Raw genomic sequence first — 16,726 nt, forward strand, 5'->3', positions numbered from 1 at the left:
GAAGAGCAGGACGGCACTATGGGAAGAAGAGCAGGACGGCACTATGTGAAGACGAGCAGGACGGCACTATGGGAAGAAGAGCAGGACGGCACTATGTGAAGAAGAGCAGGACGGCACTATGTGAAGAAGAGCAGGACGGCACTATGTGAAGAAGAGCAGGACGGCACTATGTGAAGAAGAGCAGGACGGCACTACGTGAAGAAGAGCAGGACGGCACTATGTGAAGAAGAGCAGGACGGCACTATGTGAAGACGAGCAGGACGGCACTATGTGAAGACGAGCAGGACGGCACTACTTGAAGAAGAGCAGGACGGCACTATGTGAAGAAGAGCAGGACGGCACTATGGGAAGAAGAGCAGGACGGCACTATGTGAAGACGAGCAGGACGGCACTATGGGAAGAAGAGCAGGACGGCACTACGTGAAGAAGAGCAGGACGGCACTACGTGAAGAAGAGCAGGACGGCACTATGTGAAGAAGAGCAGGACGGCACTATGTGAAGAAGAGCAGGACGGCACTATGTGAAGACGAGCAGGACGGCACTATGTGAAGAAGAGCAGGACGGCACTATGTGAAGGAGAGCAGGACGGCACTATGTGAAGACGAGCAGGACGGCACTATGTGAAGAAGAGCAGGACGGCACTACGTGAAGAAGAGCAGGACGGCACTACATGAAGAAGAGCAGGACGGCACTATGTGAAGAAGAGCAGAACGGCACTATGTGAAGACGAGCAGGACGGCACTACGTGAAGAAGAGCAGGACGGCACTATGTGAAGAAGAGCAGGACGGCACTACGTGAAGAAGAGCAGGACGGCACTATGTGAAGAAGAGCAGGGCGGCACTGTGAAGAAGAGCAGGACGGCACTACATGAAGAAGAGCAGGACGGCACTACGTGAAGAAGAGCAGGACGGCACTACGTGAAGAAGAGCAGGACGGCACTACGTGAAGAAGAGCAGGACGGCACTATGTGAAGAAGAGCAGGACGGCACTACGTGAAGAAGAGCAGGACGGCACTATGTGAAGACGAGCAGGACGGCACTATGTGAAGATGAGCAGGACGGCACTATGTGAAGACGAGCAGGACGGCACTACTTGAAGAAGAGCAGGACGGCACTACGTGAAGGAGAGCAGGACGGCACTATGTGAAGAAGAGCAGGACGGCACTATGTGAAGACGAGCAGGACGGCACTATGTGAAGAAGAGCAGGACGGCACGATGTGAAGAAGAGCAGGACGGCACTATGTGAAGAAGAGCAGGACGACACTATGTGAAGAAGAGCAGGACGGCACTATGTGAAGAAGAGCAGGACGGCACTATGTGAAGAAGAGCAGGGCGGCACTACGTGAAGAAGAGCAGGACGGCACTATGTGAAGAAGAGCAGGACGGCACTATGGGAAGAAGAGCAGGACGGCACTATGTGAAGACGAGCAGGACGGCACTATGTGAAGAAGAGCAGGACGGCACTATGTGAAGAAGAGCAGGACGGCACTACGTGAAGAAGAGCAGGACGGCACTATGTGAAGAAGAGCAGGACGGCACTATGTGAAGACGAGCAGGACGGCACTATGTGAAGACGAGCAGGACGGCACTATGTGAAGAAGAGCAGGACGGCACTACGTGAAGGAGAGCAGGACGGCACTATGTGAAGAAGAGCAGGACGGCACTACGTGAAGACGAGCAGGACGGCACTATGTGAAGACGAGCAGGACGGCACTATGTGAAGAGCAGGACGGCACTATGTGAAGACGAGCAGGACGGCACTATGTGAAGAAGAGCAGAGGAGTTCTCCCCGGAGTCCAGGCCAATATTTGTCTCTCAACCAATATCACAAAAACAGATGTTCTGGTCATTATCTCATTGCTATTGGTGGGAGCTTGCTGTTTGTAAATTGGCTGCCGCATTTCCTACTTAGCAACAGTGACTACGCTTCAAAAGTACTTCATTGGCTGTGAAGGGATTATGGACGTCCTGAGGTCATGAAAGGCGCTATATAAATGCAAGTTCTTTCTCTTTCTCTCCTGAAGACACCGCTGGAGTACAATTCCAGGGCAGTAGTGGCCATTCTACATGTGTGAGCTCAGACAGTGTGATGCTAGGCTCTTTCCCAGTGTAGGACATCACATTCGCACTCAACCCTGGCCTTACCCAATATAAACACGCACGCACTTTGCAGCCTTCGCCCCTGGATAGTGATCAGAGAAGGTAACCCTGGCCATGTTGTCTTCTCTCTCACCAAGGGCACTGAGGCTAACTGTAGCACCTCAGCAAAGAATGAGGATCGAAGCTGGAACACATGTCTGCACCGTTGCTGTTGACTTCCCTGAAGTGCTGGGGGAAGCAGGAAGTGTTGACCAAATTCAAGTTTGGATTTCAACATTACGAGCAGTACATATACCATTCTACGTTAACTAGACGAACAAATGAATGTCACTGCTGATGGGACATATGAGCTGCCCTTCTTTCTTATATCTCTGGCACAGCTAGTTCTGTTCTCTCTCTCCAAGGCTCGGTTCCGATGAAACATAGAAACATAGAAAAATAGGAGCAGAAGTAGGCCATTCAGCCCTTTGAGCCTGCTCCACCATTCAATATGATCATGGCTGATCCTCTATCTCAATACCATATTCCCGCTCTCTCCCCATACCCCTTGATGCCTTTCGTGTCTAGAAATCTATCTATCTCCTTCTTCGATATATTCAGTGACTTGGCCTCCACAGCCTTCTGTGGTGGAGAATTCCACAGGTTCACCACTCTCTGAGTGAAGAAATTTCTCCTCATCTCAGTCCTAAATGTCCTACCCCGTATCCTGAGACCGTGACCCCTCGTTCTAGACCCTCCCCCCCGAGACGTGCAGTCCCACGGGGATCTCGCACAGCAGGAGAAACTAGTCTCCTCCCCCGACCCGACCACTAATCTTCGGCAGATGTGGGCAAAAAGTGCTCGGTGACGTGCCTCCTCGTGCCTCCATCCCATTTCCTGGTGCTCAGGTTTAGTAGCGTTGAATGTTTGGGGTGGGGGCATCTGTAAAACAAATGCAAACAAGAGAAATATGTCGTTCCCTCCCTCCCTCCCCACCACCCCCCACCACATATTCCCTGGCAGCTGGATACAAGGGACGCCTGTTAGGTCCAAGCATCCAGTGTTGAGTAGCTGGTGGAGGGGAGCCCGAAGGTTTCCTTGTCCAACCAGGGCCTGTGTGGACACTCACAGAGAGCGGTCTTGCACAGGCCGAGTCCTCAACGCCTCCTGTAGTTAAATGACCCCCCAGGCTAGAAGTTCAGCCATGGGACAGTGGTGCATCTTTGTGGTAAATGGCAGGTCTTCCTCCCCTGGTGATGTTTGCCAATCAACACGAGTAAGGTGGGGAGGGAGGAGCAGGGGAAATCTAGGCCACTCTGTACAACTCTAAAAATGTTCCGCCACATTCACTATACAGTCATTTAAGAGCTGAGCTTCAGGCCCAAATTGATTCTACATGTAAGCATCAATCAGGGTCTTGATTTTGGGTATGAAATTTAAATTGAGTTTCTTGCCAGCTGAATGACTCAATTTTTGGTCTCTAAAGCGTGGAAACAAGTTTAGAAATCTGAGAAATAAGCTCTGTGCAAGTTTTAAATTGTTATACTGCAGAGGGTAACTTCTAAATCAGTGGAAAAAAATTGAGAAAGAAAGAACTTGCCTTTATATAGCTCTTTTCATGTCCTCAGGACGTCGTAAAGCGCTTCACAGCCAATGAATGATATTTGAAGTGTAATCGGTGTTGTGATGTAGAATTTTGGCTTGTGTGTTAATTGCTTCTTGTAATAAATTTAACAGGCAGGTTTAGCCTGAACCAGATGGTCTGACAAATGCTGTTCTTCTGCCCATCAGAGGGGGACCATTTTACGAATGTGTAGTACCGGCAGGGAAGTTGGCTGACCGGTCGTGTGTCTCAGTAAATTGCCCGTGTTTTTTCTGTCCGGTGCTTAAGGGAAGGTCAATTGTGGGCAGTAAGCTCACGATGTACTGAATCGCACTGCTGGCGGGCAAGGCAAGGCTCCCGGCCTGCGGTATGTACGTTTAATATTGGACCCCCCCTTTACCCCCAAGAGCGCACAGTGGGCATCCTGTGCAGCCACCAGCACGAAATATCTTAGTAAACGGCTCATGGTTAATCTGGTGTCACGCTTAACCCATTCACTTCTGTTGTGTATGTACCTTTAAGAGAAGAAGTGATTTTATACTGCAGTACCGGCAGTGACCACACCTGTATATAAAGCCATAGCAGGCTTCTGTACTTCAGTCTTAAGTTACCCTCTGTTCAGTAAATACCTGTTATTATTGTTCTCCTGCAGTCCGTGTATTATTGATCCTCGGACACTACACTGGCGACGAACAGGTTCGAACTCACCTGCAGTACTGCATCACCTCACGGGGATCTTTCCCTGAGAAGAAGCTTCTTGGATGTCGAAGTCAGAGCAACGGGCGTCGACCGCGGGCAACCGCCCAAGGATCCATCGGAGTTCGGAGAATTGCAGGGGAGGCTGTGGAGAGCTGGGCTTGGCTCCCCAGTCAAGGTGTTCCAGCAAATTGTGCTGGTAGCAGGTAGTGCGCTGACCCGTCCGGACTGCGGCGGGCTCAAGCTCGATCGAGCAGCTCTGCAAAGGGGCCGTGCAGTGTCGTCAGGAGCAGAGAGAGAGAGAGAGGGTGGAGCACACAGGGCGCGGTCGGTGCTCAAGAACCGGGCAGCGTAGAGAAAATAAAACGAGGGGAAGGAAAAGTGAGACGCGCCGAAGCCGCGGGTCGCCGCCATTACCCTGTAGAACGCTAGGAGCAGCGTGGCAGCAAGGGGAAGAAGGAAAAGCATTCTCGCCAAGGAGAGAACAGCTGTCAGTGTGCCGGGGGACCTTGATGTGTGGATACCGAGTGGTAATTCCACCCAAGTTGAGAGATAGCGTGCTCAATGAGCTTCATGAGGGTCATCTGGGAGGGGTAAAAATGAAGAGCCTAGCCAGGGCGTTTGTGTGGTGGCCGGGAATCGATAAAGAAATCGAGGATATGACCAAGAGATGCACAGGATGCCAGAAGGTCCAAAACGCTCCACCACAGGCCCCGCTACATCCATGGGAGTGGCCCTCATCTCCATGGTAACGGGTACACATTGATTTTGCTGGTCCATTTATGGACTCAATGTTTCTAATCGCCGTGGACGCCCATTCGAAATGGCCAGAGGTCATCAAAATGTCCTCCACCACCACGGAGAAAACTATTGCAGTCCTACGGACCATCTTCGCCAGGAATGGCTTGCCAGAACAGATTTGCTCCGACAATGGGCCACAGTTTGTGTCCGAGGATTTCCGGCGGTTTCTGAGGAATAATGGGGTGAAACATTACACATCTGCCCCATATCATCCAACCACAAATGGATTGGCTGAGAGGTTTGTTCAGACCTTTAAAAAGGCAATAAAGGCGATGTATAACGACGACATACCACTACAACACAAGGTGGATAATTTCTTGTTTGCTTACCGGAATGCGACACATGCAGTCACCAACCAAGCTCCAGCCATAATGTTCTTCAACCGAAGGCTAAGATGTCGCCTGGATTTGCTCAAACCAAACATAAGACGAAATGTTGAGGATAAGCAATTCCAGCACATCAATGAGAAGCCAACCAGAAGCTTCAAGATAGGGCAACCAGTCTTGGCCTGCGACTACCGAACAGAAAAATGGCAGCCAGGAATGATATGCACACAGCAGGGACCACTAATGTACACAATGGACGTTGGAGAGAGCATCGTAAGACGCCATGCTGACCAGATTCTAGAGTCACAGGAACAAGCCAAAACCATACCACAAGCATGTGCACCTGGTAATAAACCCGAAGTACAGATTGCGTCTACCTCAGAAGCAGTGGTATTGGAAGCTGACGAACCAACCAATGACAATGAGCCAGAATCGACTCCGCCGCAAGAACAGGATACTCGAGAAAGGCGCTATCCAGTCAAGATCAGGAAGCCTCCTCAAAGACTGAACTTATAAATGATTATTTCAGTTGATGTATATAGTACAGAGAAAATTGTAATTGTAATTAGTTATTATTTAGTTGTTAAATGAATGTTATGTACTGTTTATCTAAAAGGGGAGGAATTGTTGTGTCTGTACCTTTAAGAGAAGAACTGATTTTATACTGCAGTACCGGCAGTGACCACACCTGTATATAAAGCCATAGCAGGCTTCTGTACTTCAGCATTTCTGGCTGTGCAGCTGCCTCAGTCAGCAGGAGGAGAAGGAGCAGCCAAACCAGGAGAGTGGAAAGTGGTGGTCTCCTGACCAGGAAGAGGAGGACAACGATAGGCCACCACCACCACCTCCACCATCATCATCACATCAACAGAGGTGCCTGGAGAGAGAGGACAGAGGAAGAGAAGGAGAAGGGAGGCCAGCAACAACACCAACCAGGGGAGAGGCCTTTCCTATCACTGCTTCCCCAAATTGGTCTCCAATTCAGGAGAGGGAGAGAGGGGTGAGAAACCACCATCAACAACCAACTGTTTGGAAGGAGGGAAGAACAACATCATCTTTTCTGAACATCTAAAAGTGGGTGTAATTTGGGGCACTCTCCCAAAGACTTTGTATTTTAGGTGGGGGGAGAAAAGAAAAAACAAGGCCGGATCATCAAGGGGTGTCTGTGTGTGTGTGTGGCTCTTGTTAAAAGCTAGGCCACACACACCACTAATAAGCACCCCTTCTATTGCCTGACCTGGGACAGCTGGAGCTGCCTAGGTGAAGTCCAATTACATCGTTAAGACCTGGTGTGGGACTGAGTCTGGGGCATCTCCAGCTTTCCCAGGTGAAGATATCTTCTCCCCCTGCCAGAAGACCACCACCATCAAAGACATTAAATTCCCATCGGAGAGTGCACCCCTGCCAACACCCACCCACCCACCCACCATCCTGAGTGGCAACCCTGCCCTTGCGGCCTCCCTCCTTCCCACCCCCCCTCTCTCTCTCTCTCTTTGGCTCTCTCTGCCTATTTCTCTGAGGCACCTCAATTTCATCTCTTTTTATTAATTGCCTATTGAGCAGAGGGGAGAAGGCCCCTCTCCCAATTTCAATCAATAAGGGGAGAGGTGTGTCTTCATTTTAAACAGCTCCCTCTGCTCAATAGAGGACCAAAAAATACCTGAGGCCATTAACACCTTCAGGCCTGTGACTTGGGGTGAGTGCAGCCCTTATAAAAACACCCCATAATGGCGACTGTATCTTCGCCGGTGGCGGGGCCAGCCAGGACTTATGCGGGAGTGGCAGCCACAGCTGCTCCCGCTGCTTCTGCTGCCCCGGCACCTTTTAAACTTATGACAAAAAAGCTTGGGGTGAAGAGCTACACTCACCCCACGATGACCATTGAGGCCTGCATTAAAGCCATGGCTGGGGTTGTCGGCTCCTCAGCCATCGTCGCGGCCTCAAAAATGTACGGGAAGGCTGTGTTCTTCCTGGGGTCGGAGCGGGCGGTGTCCCTGGCCGTCGCCAAGGGGCTCACCGTGGGTGGGACCTTCCTGCCGGTGGATCCTCTCGAGGCCACCGCGCAGAGGATCATCATCTCGAACGTCCCGCCCTATTTTCCTGGTGAGCTCCTCCTCCCCCATTTATGCCAACTTGGGGAGGTGAGGTCGGGGATCACGCCCATCCCGCTCGGCTTCCGGGAAGCCAGCCTTCGCCACGTCTTCTCCTTCCGGCGCTAGCTGTTTATCCAGCTGGCGCGGGAGGAGGACACTGACGGGGCGTTCGTCGTCCACCATGAGGGGACCGCCTATCGCGCCTTCTGGACGTCGGACGGTGTGCGGTGCCACGCCTGCAAGGAGGTGGGGCACATCCGGAAAAACTGCCCCGCCTCCAAGGCCGCCGGATCATCTCGTGCGGCTGAGGCTGGCGCCGCCACCGCTCCTCACCCCGGATCTGCCCGCGCGTCAGGAACATCTGATGCGCGGTCGACGTCGGGGGCCGATGCCACCAAGACCTCCGGCGGGGGGGAGGGAGCGCGTCCGGCCAGAAAGAAGGCGTGGCGAAAAAATAAACACCTTAGGGCGGGTCCCCCCGTGGATGGCCAGACCTCGCCCCTTGCGCCCCTTACACCCGCGCTCCTCGCGGAGTTAATCGGGGCAGACGCGAGTGGGAGGGGCCTCGTGACCGAGCCTGTGGCCGCAACTGCCGTAGCGGAAACGCCAATACCTGCGGCCGGGCTCGGGCCCGAGGAACCCAACAAACCTGCTCCGCCGGAGGGAGCGGACGAGGAGGCCCCTGCAGACATGGAGGTCTCCCTCATTCCCTCCGCGTTAAAAGAAGGCGCGACCCCCTGGAAGAGGAGGAGGACCGGGAGGAGGAAGGTCCCTCCGAGCAGGGGGAGTCGTCGCCCGCCGCGGGTACTGCGCCCCCCCCCCCCGCTGTCAGTACCACCGGCGATCGGCAGGGGTCGCCTGTCCCTCGGGAGGCTGAGGCAGATGGGTCTGTCCGGCACATGCCTCCCGGGGATGGGGACGAGACCCTGCCCGTGGGGGTGGGCGCGGGACAACCCGCGGCGGTGATTGACATTTTATCAGTGCCGTTATCCCTCGCTGGGTCAGGCGGCCTGGGGTCTGGGTCGGGCGAGCTCGAGGAAAATGAGCTCGCCCAATGCGACCCGGACATCTCCCAGGGGCTGCTCGTCCCAGTGGAGGTTTTAATTGAAAACACCCCATCCGCTGGGTCAGAGGCTGGTGGCGAGGAGGAGGATGGCCCCCTGGCTGCGTCTCTGGTGCCGGACGTACTGGAGGAGCTGGGAATTGTTCTCTCCCCGGTTTCTCCGGTCGTTCTGGCGTCTGAGGCAGGGGGGGACTCCGAACCGCTGCCGTCTTCTGGCCCGGCGCCCCTAGAGGAGCCCTGGGAGGAATCCTCTGCCGCCGATCCTGGGGGTGGGATCCGGGCGGAGGCGGGGCCGGCTGGTGCGGCCGAGCCGTTCGCTGCGCACTGCGCGACGGACGGGTCGGCTGCTGGTGACGACCCCCTGGAGGAGGATGGGGACTCGGTGATGGGCACGGAGGACGATTTGGACTCCACCGTCCACGAGGCGCTGGATGACCTCGTGCCCCTCGCCGAGTCTCTCCTCATTCCCATAAGGGAACTCCGGGACTTTATGGCCACGTGCCAGGGTCGGCAAAATAAGATCCGGCTGACCCTCGACAGGTGGTCGGAGCTGGCGCTGCTCATCGTGTCCGTCCGCGCCGCCGTTAAAATCATGGGCGCGGACGAGGGCGTGGACCCGCTCGAGCTGCATCGGCTCAGAACGTTTCTCACTGGGCTGCTGAGGAAGTGGCGGCTGACCAGCGGCTGCGCTCCCTCCCCCCGTTAGGTGTAGGTAGAGGTTGCACTATGCTTCTGACATGAAGATAACCATAGCCAGCCTCAACATCAACGGCAGCAGAGAGGCGCGCCACAGATTCAACAACTTCTCGGCCCTTCAGGACGGGAAGTGTGCGGTGTGCTTCCTGCAAGAAACCCACACCATTCCGGGAGACGAAGCCACATGGCTCCTGGAGTGGCAAGGAGGGGTCAGCATGAGTCACCTCTCCAACAATTCTAGCGGGGTGGTTATCTTGCTGGCCCCGCATTTTCAGCCGGAGATCTTGGGGGTCAAGGAGCACGTGCCGGGCCGCTTGCTCCAGGTCACTGTTTGCCTGGGGGGCATGCCGCTCCATCCAGTGAACGTGTACGCCCCTCAGACCGGTGCGCAGCAAGTGCGCTTCTTCGAAGAAGTGTCCGCTCTTTTGGGCTCCGTCGACGCGGGCGAGTGCATCATCCTCGGGGGGGATTTTAACTGCACCCTTGAGGCGAGGGACCGTTCGGGTCCCCTGCGAAGCCCAGCAGTGATGGAGAAGTTGAGGGACTTGGTCGGGTCCTTCGACTTGGTGGACGTCTGGTGAAATCTCCACCCCGACTCCAGCGCCTTCACTAGCGTGCGGTCTGGGGGAGGAAGGTCCAGAATCGACCGCCTCTACATTTCCCGGGCGTAAGTCTCCTGCGTTCTGGCGGCTTCCATGTGGCCGGTGCCGTGCACGGACCACCACCTGGTGTGGGCAGAGCTCACTCCGCTGCGCGCGCGGGGGGGGTCCGCGTACTGGCATTTTAACAACCTGCTGCTGGAGGACGCGCGGTTCCGGGATTCGTTTCGGCGGTTCTGGGCTGACTGGAGAAGGAAGCGGGGGGGCTTCCCCTCCTTGAGGCTATGGTGGGACGTGGGCAAGGCTCACATCCGTCTCTTCTGTCAGGAGTACGCGAAGGGGTCGACCAAGAGGCGGGAGGCCCGGGTCGGGCGGTTGGAGAAGGAGGTGCTCGACCTGGAGTCCCGTCTCGGTCAGGTCGTCGAGGACCCGGCCCTGCGGAAGGTGTACGAAGAGAAGAAGGGTGCGCTGAAGGACCTGCAGCTCATCGGGTCCTGAGCGGCGTACGTGAGGTCGCGGATCCAGCTCCTGCAGGACCTGGACCGCGGCTCCCCCTTCTTCTACTCACTGGAAAAAAGACGGGGGGTCCGTAAGCAGCTCTTGGGGCTGCTGGCCGACGACGGATCACTGGTCTCGGATCCGGAGGGAATCAGCACGGAGACCCGCGCCTATTACGGGGCTCTGTTCTCTCCGGATCTGTCCAGCGAGGCTGCGCGCAGAGTTTTGCGGGAGGACCTGCCGAAGGTTAGCCCGGAGGGCGCCGAAAAATTGGACGCTCCGCTAAGCCTGGCGGAGCTGACCGGCGCCCTCTACCAGCTCTCTAGGGGAAAGTCCCCGGGGCTGGACGGGCTGACCGTGGCGTTCCACAGGGCGTTCTGGGACGTCTTGGGGGGCGACTACGCGCGGGTCCTGGGGGAAAGTTTGGCGACCGGGGAGATGCCCCTCTCTTGGCGCAGGGCGGTCATTGTCCTGCTGCCTAAGAAGGGCGATCTCCGCCTCCTTAAGAACTGGCGCCCGGTCTCCCTCCTCAGCACGGACTATAAAATCTTTGCCAGGGCCATGTCTGCTCGCCTTGGCACTGTGCTAGCCCACATGATCCACCCCGACCAGTCCTACACGGTCCCGGGCTGGACCATCCACGATAGCATCCATCTGGTCCGGGACCTGGTCCACCACTCCCAGAGGGCTGGTCTGTCGGTCGCCTTCCTTTCCCTGGATCAGGAGAAGGCGTTCGACAGGGTGGATCACGAGTATCTCTTCGGGACTCTGCGCGCATTCGGGTTCGGGACGCATTTCGTCGCCCGGATCCGACTTCTGTACGCCGCCGCGGAGTGTCTGATTAAAGTTAATGGGTCCTTGACGGCGCCCCTTCGCTTTGGGAGGGGGGTGCGTCAGGGATGCCCCATGTCCGGTCAGTTATACGCCATTTGCGTAGAGCCTTTCCTGCGCCTCTTGCGGAAGAGGTTGACGGGACTGGCTCTGCAAGGGCCGGGCGTGGAGGTGGTCCTCTCGGCTTACGCCGATGACGTGCTCCTCACGGTCACGGATCCCGCTGACTTGCGGAGGATGCGGGAATGCCAGCAGATTTACTCGGACGCATCCTCCGCCAAGATCAACTGGGAGAAATGTTCCGGACTCCTGGTGGGTCAGTGGCGGGTGGACTCCCTGCCGGAGTTCAGGCCTTTCGCCTGGAGCACCACGCACCTCCTCTATTTGGGAGTCTACCTTAGCCCTGCCGAGGACGCCTGGCCGGCGAACTGGCAAGAGCTGGAGGCCAAAGTCACCGCTCGCCTAGGACGCTGGACAGGACTGCTCTGAGTGTTGTCCTACAGGGGTCGAGCGCTGGTCATAAACCAGCTGGTGGCCGCCATGTTGTGGTACCGGTTGGTCACTTTGATCCCTCCCCCTGCGTTTGTCGCCAAGATGCAGAAGAAGCTCATCGACTTCTTCTGGGACAAAAGGAAGCACTGGGTCTCTGCCGCGGTTCTGTGTCTCCCGCTTAGGGAGGGCGGTCAGGCGCTGGTGTGCCTTCGCACCCAGGCTGCGACTTTCCGTCTTCAGACGCTGCAGAGATACCTGTACGTCGAGAATCCTCCGAGATGGTGTGCGCTGGCGACGTTTTTCTTGCGCCAGCTGCACGGCCTCAATTACGACACGCAGCTCCTGTTCGCGAAAGTGGGTGGCAGGCGTGCCGGCCTGCGGGAGCTGCCTGTCTTCTACCAGGAACTGCTATGGGTTTGGAACTACGTCACTTCCAGGCGGAGCTCTCCCCCGTCAGGAGCGGCAGCTCTCCTTCGGGAGCCGCTGTTCAGGAATCTGCACCTCCACGAACGCGGGTTCGGGCGGCTGGCGGAGGGCAGGGCTGTGCCTGGCAAGGTGACCAGAGTCGGGGACCTGCTCGATGGCGGAGGAGCGGGCTGGATGGCGCCGGAGGAGCTGGCGCGGCGCCTGTCCTGGGCCAACGTCCGGCTCGCGGTCGAAGCCATCGAATCGGTGAAAGCGGCACTGGGCCCCGACTCCACTAGGTGTATCGAGGCGGCTCAAGCACGTGGGGCGATCCCGTCCGAGCTTACCCCCATTCGGACGGAATTCCTCATCGGCGCCCGGCCCCGAAACTCCCCTCGGGAACCGGCGCCTCACAACTTGAGCCGTCTCGAGGAAATACCCTCCGTGCCTTTTCATTCCGCGCGGAGGGGTTTCCTGTACGGGCTGCTCCTGCACACTCTCCACTTTGCCATCTTCGTCTACCGTCCGGACACGCCTTGGCGTGGCGTCTTGCCGACTGGCGGTGGCGGAGGTCCCCAGTGGAGGGCTCTCTACGCGGGAGTCCTCCCTTGTTCCATCGGGGACTTGGCCTGGAGGGTGTTGCACGGAGCGGTCCCGTGCAATAAGGTTTTAAGTAGGTTCACGGACTCCCAGGCCGCCTGCATTTTTTGCGGCCTGGAGGAGTCCGTGTTTCACGTTTATATGGAGTGTGAGAAGTTGCAGCCCCTCTTTCACTACTTCAAGGGGCTGCTCCTCGATTTTTGGTTGCACTTCAGTCACACGCTCTTGATCTACGGTCACCCGGTGCGGAGGGGAGCGGACAGGTTAGAGGACCTCCTTGTGGGCCTGCTCCTGGGCCTGGCTAAAAGAGTCATCAATTGGTCCAGGCAGCGGGCGGTCAAGGGGGTCGTCCAGCCGGATTGCTTGCCTCTCTTCCGTGGCCATGTTCGCGCCCGGGTGGCCCTGGAGATGGAGCACGCGGTGTCCGCCGGCGCGCTTGAGTATTTCCGCGACCGGTGGGCGCCGCGGGGACTGGAGTGCATTATCAACCCGGAAAACCAAATTTTAATTTGATTTGTTAAGTTTTAGTTGAACTTTTGTTTATTTACAGTCCAATTGGGTTTTTTTTGGGTCCAAACAAAAAGAGTACCCTCTGTTCAGTAAATACCTGTTATTATTGTTCTCCTGCAGTCCGTGTATTATTGATCCGCGGACACTGCAACTTTCGCCATAGGGGGTTTGGGTTTGGGTTATAGGAGGTGCAGGGCTGCCGATGGAAACCCCCCTTACTGTTGTCAACACAAATAAAGAGTGAAAAACCTGAACCATAATAGTTAATAATCAACATTTTAAAAGAGTATAAATGCAGGAAATAACAGAGCCCGAGGGTGGAGCTGTATATAACTCTTGTGCAATTTTGACACCGTCAGGCAGCCATCCTATAGGAACTAGAAAAATAACCTACAGTATTTCTAAATACAATTTAGTGAGGAGGCTGCCTCCTTTATATGCAAAATTGTGGGTGATTGGGAATGAGTAATACGCCTGTCATTTTGTACGGGTCCAGATGGCATCATGAACCGTGATAATTACAGCTTTCGACTCACTTGCTGCCATCTCTTATTATCATATACACCTGATTTCAATGAAATGAAATGACGCTGATGACATTTAAAACACAGCGCTGAAGTTACATGGACTGTAAGAGGTCATCACCACAGAATAATATTGTCACACAATTCATAGGGAGGGTAGAATGTTTAATTATTTGTGCAGATGAAAAGGAAAGAATTTGCATTTATGCAGCACCTTGCATGGCCTCAGAACGTCCCAAAGCGCTTCACAGCCAACTAAATATTTTTTAAAGTGGAGTCGCTGTTGTAATGTAGGCTAATGCAGCTGCCAATTTGCGCACAGCAAGCTCCAACAAACAGCAATGAAATAAATGACCAGATCATCTGATTTTTAGTGATGTTGGTTAAGGGATAAATATTGGCCAGGACACCGGGAACAACTCCCCCTGCTCTTCTTCAAATAGTGCCATGGGATCTTTTACATCCACCTGAGAGAGCAGAGGGAGAAATCAGTTTAACGACTCATCCAAAGGGCGGCACCTCTGACAGTGCAGCACTCACTCAGTAATGTACTCAGGTGTCAAGTCTTTGGAGTGGGGCTTGAACCCATGACCTTCTGGCTCAGATGCAGGAATGCTACCCACTGAGCCAACACCGACACCTTGTCGAAAAGGTACAAGACTGCATTGAGATTGAAACATATAAAGGGTAAATTCACCAATTGTGTGTTCCCTTCAGACAGCACTGGTCAGAGAATTGGTGCTGCACGTGTGATAGCCCTTCATCCAACCAGTGCTCCCTTCGAAGATAGCTCTCCACTGGGAGTGTGGGATCGGTGAACTTGCCCTATATTGTGAAGCTATATCATGCTCCCCTCATAGCTTAACCCCTCCATGCATTGGCCGTCCCATTATCTTCAATGGGATACACAGCAGGAAGATTCCAGGTTTGAATCCTGGTCTGTACTGAGTTACTGGAACATCCTCCCTAACAGCACTGTGGGAGAACCTTCACCACGCGGACTGCAGTGGTTCAGGAAGGCGGCTCACCATCACCTTCTCAAGGGCAATTAGGAATGGGCAATAAATGCTGGTCTTGTCAGCGACGCCCACGTCCTAGGATTGAATAAAAAAAACAATCTCCGCTGGGTAATGATAGGGGCACTACACAATTGGCCTACGTCCTCCCTAGCTTCAGTGGGGGAAATATCAATGGTGATGTCCACTTCTGAGCACAATTAGTGACCGTGCAGGAAAGAATAGATGTGTGGATGCGGGTGGGAATAGGACTGGGCTCAGCTGCGATGTACCTCTACCTCACCTTCCCCACACCCAACCCCACAGTCGTCGGCCGGCAGCTCCATGGCGGGAAGCTCGCAGTCCGACTGGGAGGAGGGGAGCCGGGCATGGCGGCCAGAGGTCGGATCGTGAGCGGGAGAAGCAGGCCACCACACGTGGAGCCGGCAACAGTGAGGAGGAGGCCGCGGTGACGAGGAGGACGGAGCAGCTGAGGGACATCGTGCGCCCACTGCCACGGGATGCCATTGAATTGACTTTCTGAACACGGCGCTGTAAGAATAGCTGACGTGTCCCAACGGGGAGTAAGCATTCCATTGTAATTTGTACTTGTACTGGTTACATATGGCAAATAAAATTGAATTGAATTGAATTGAATTGAAATAGCCTGCTTAGCACTCACTGTTAAGGCTCACCCATGCAGACTGGCTAACCTGGGTGAGGTCAAGCGGGGGGGCAATGGAAACAAACCTCGGCAAATCAGTGCCTTCTGGAGAGGAGGGGTGACAATTACAGACAAACTTAAGGAACTAGTCATCAGTCAGAGGCAAGGGGGAAGCGAGAGGTTAAGTCAAGCCACATCACTCCTGCAAATTCCTTACCAACCAGCTCAGAACAATTTAGGCAGAAAGTGAACGTAGAGCGACTGCCTGATACCAGACGGGTGGGCCATTGCTTAGTATAGAGGACTTTAACTGGGAGTGGAGCGAAATTTTAATAACATGGTACTGTATCTTCTGTATTTTTCTAGAACACCCTGGGTAAGCCTAACTCTAGTAATCATCTTGGCCTCTTCAACCCCTTGCTCTATATCATGAGCCTCTGGCCAAGGACTAGAACATTCATTCCTTTTTCGATATATAATTTTGCCGCGTTACGGAGATGTGGTTGCCGTTACTTTTAGCATTAATTCAATCAAAGAGAAAACCTCGTATAGAAAGATCATGCAAGTTTTTTTTTACCTTCCTCCATTTCGGATTGCGTGCTTCAGGCTCAATAGGGCCACAATGTAGAAGGCAATTTCATTCAGAATTAAGGTGGGGTGCTTTGTCCAGATGTCTCTCGGGTCACGCGGGGAGACCCACCAATTCCAGTCTACCATCCTGAAGCTCTGTGACACCGGACTCTCTCACGTGAACTCCTACTGGAGAAAACATTTCAACACTTCATTTCAAACCAGTGCGACTTTAGACAAAGGGTGCGAAATATCATTCTGTGGACTTGGCCGATCTTTTTGATGGTCATTGGAGAGATAACTCATTGGAAGCTCATTGGAAACACTCTCACCTTTGAATTAGAAGGTCACAGGTTCAGGCCCCTATACAAGACTTGAATACATAATCTAGGCTGACATAGCTTGACAGGGTAGATGCAGGGAGGATGTTTCCCCTGGCTGGAGAGTCCAGAACCAGGGGGTCACAGTCTCAGAATAAGGGGTCGGCCATTTAGGACTGATGAGGAGAAATTTCTTCACACAGAGGGTGGTGAATCTTTGAAATTCTCTACCCCAGAGGGCGGTGGAGGCTCAGTCGTTGAGTATATTAGAGACAGAGATCGATAGATTTTTGAATATTAAGGGAATCAAGGGATATGGGGATTGGGTGGGAAAGTGGAGATGAGGTAGAAGATCAGCCA

General features: G+C 54.4%; 1 protein-coding gene across 1 annotated transcript in view; it reads right to left on the minus strand.

The window, feature by feature from the left end:
• The window catches only part of LOC147104493 (uncharacterized), a 389,586-nt gene that overhangs the window by 342,356 nt on the left and 30,504 nt on the right, over window positions 1-16,726 (minus strand). Inside the window, exon 2 of the mRNA XM_085962145.1 lies at window positions 16,054-16,235. Within this exon, the coding sequence (XP_085818271.1) occupies window positions 16,054-16,193 (140 nt within the window). The 5' untranslated portion in view covers window positions 16,194-16,235. The remainder of the gene's footprint in view (window positions 1-16,053; window positions 16,236-16,726) is intronic.

Source organism: Somniosus microcephalus, chromosome 19 (genome assembly GCF_052327205.1).
Source record: "Somniosus microcephalus isolate GS21.2 chromosome 19, FLI_Smic_1.0, whole genome shotgun sequence".
NCBI classification, from domain to species: Eukaryota; Metazoa; Chordata; class Chondrichthyes; order Squaliformes; family Somniosidae; genus Somniosus; species Somniosus microcephalus.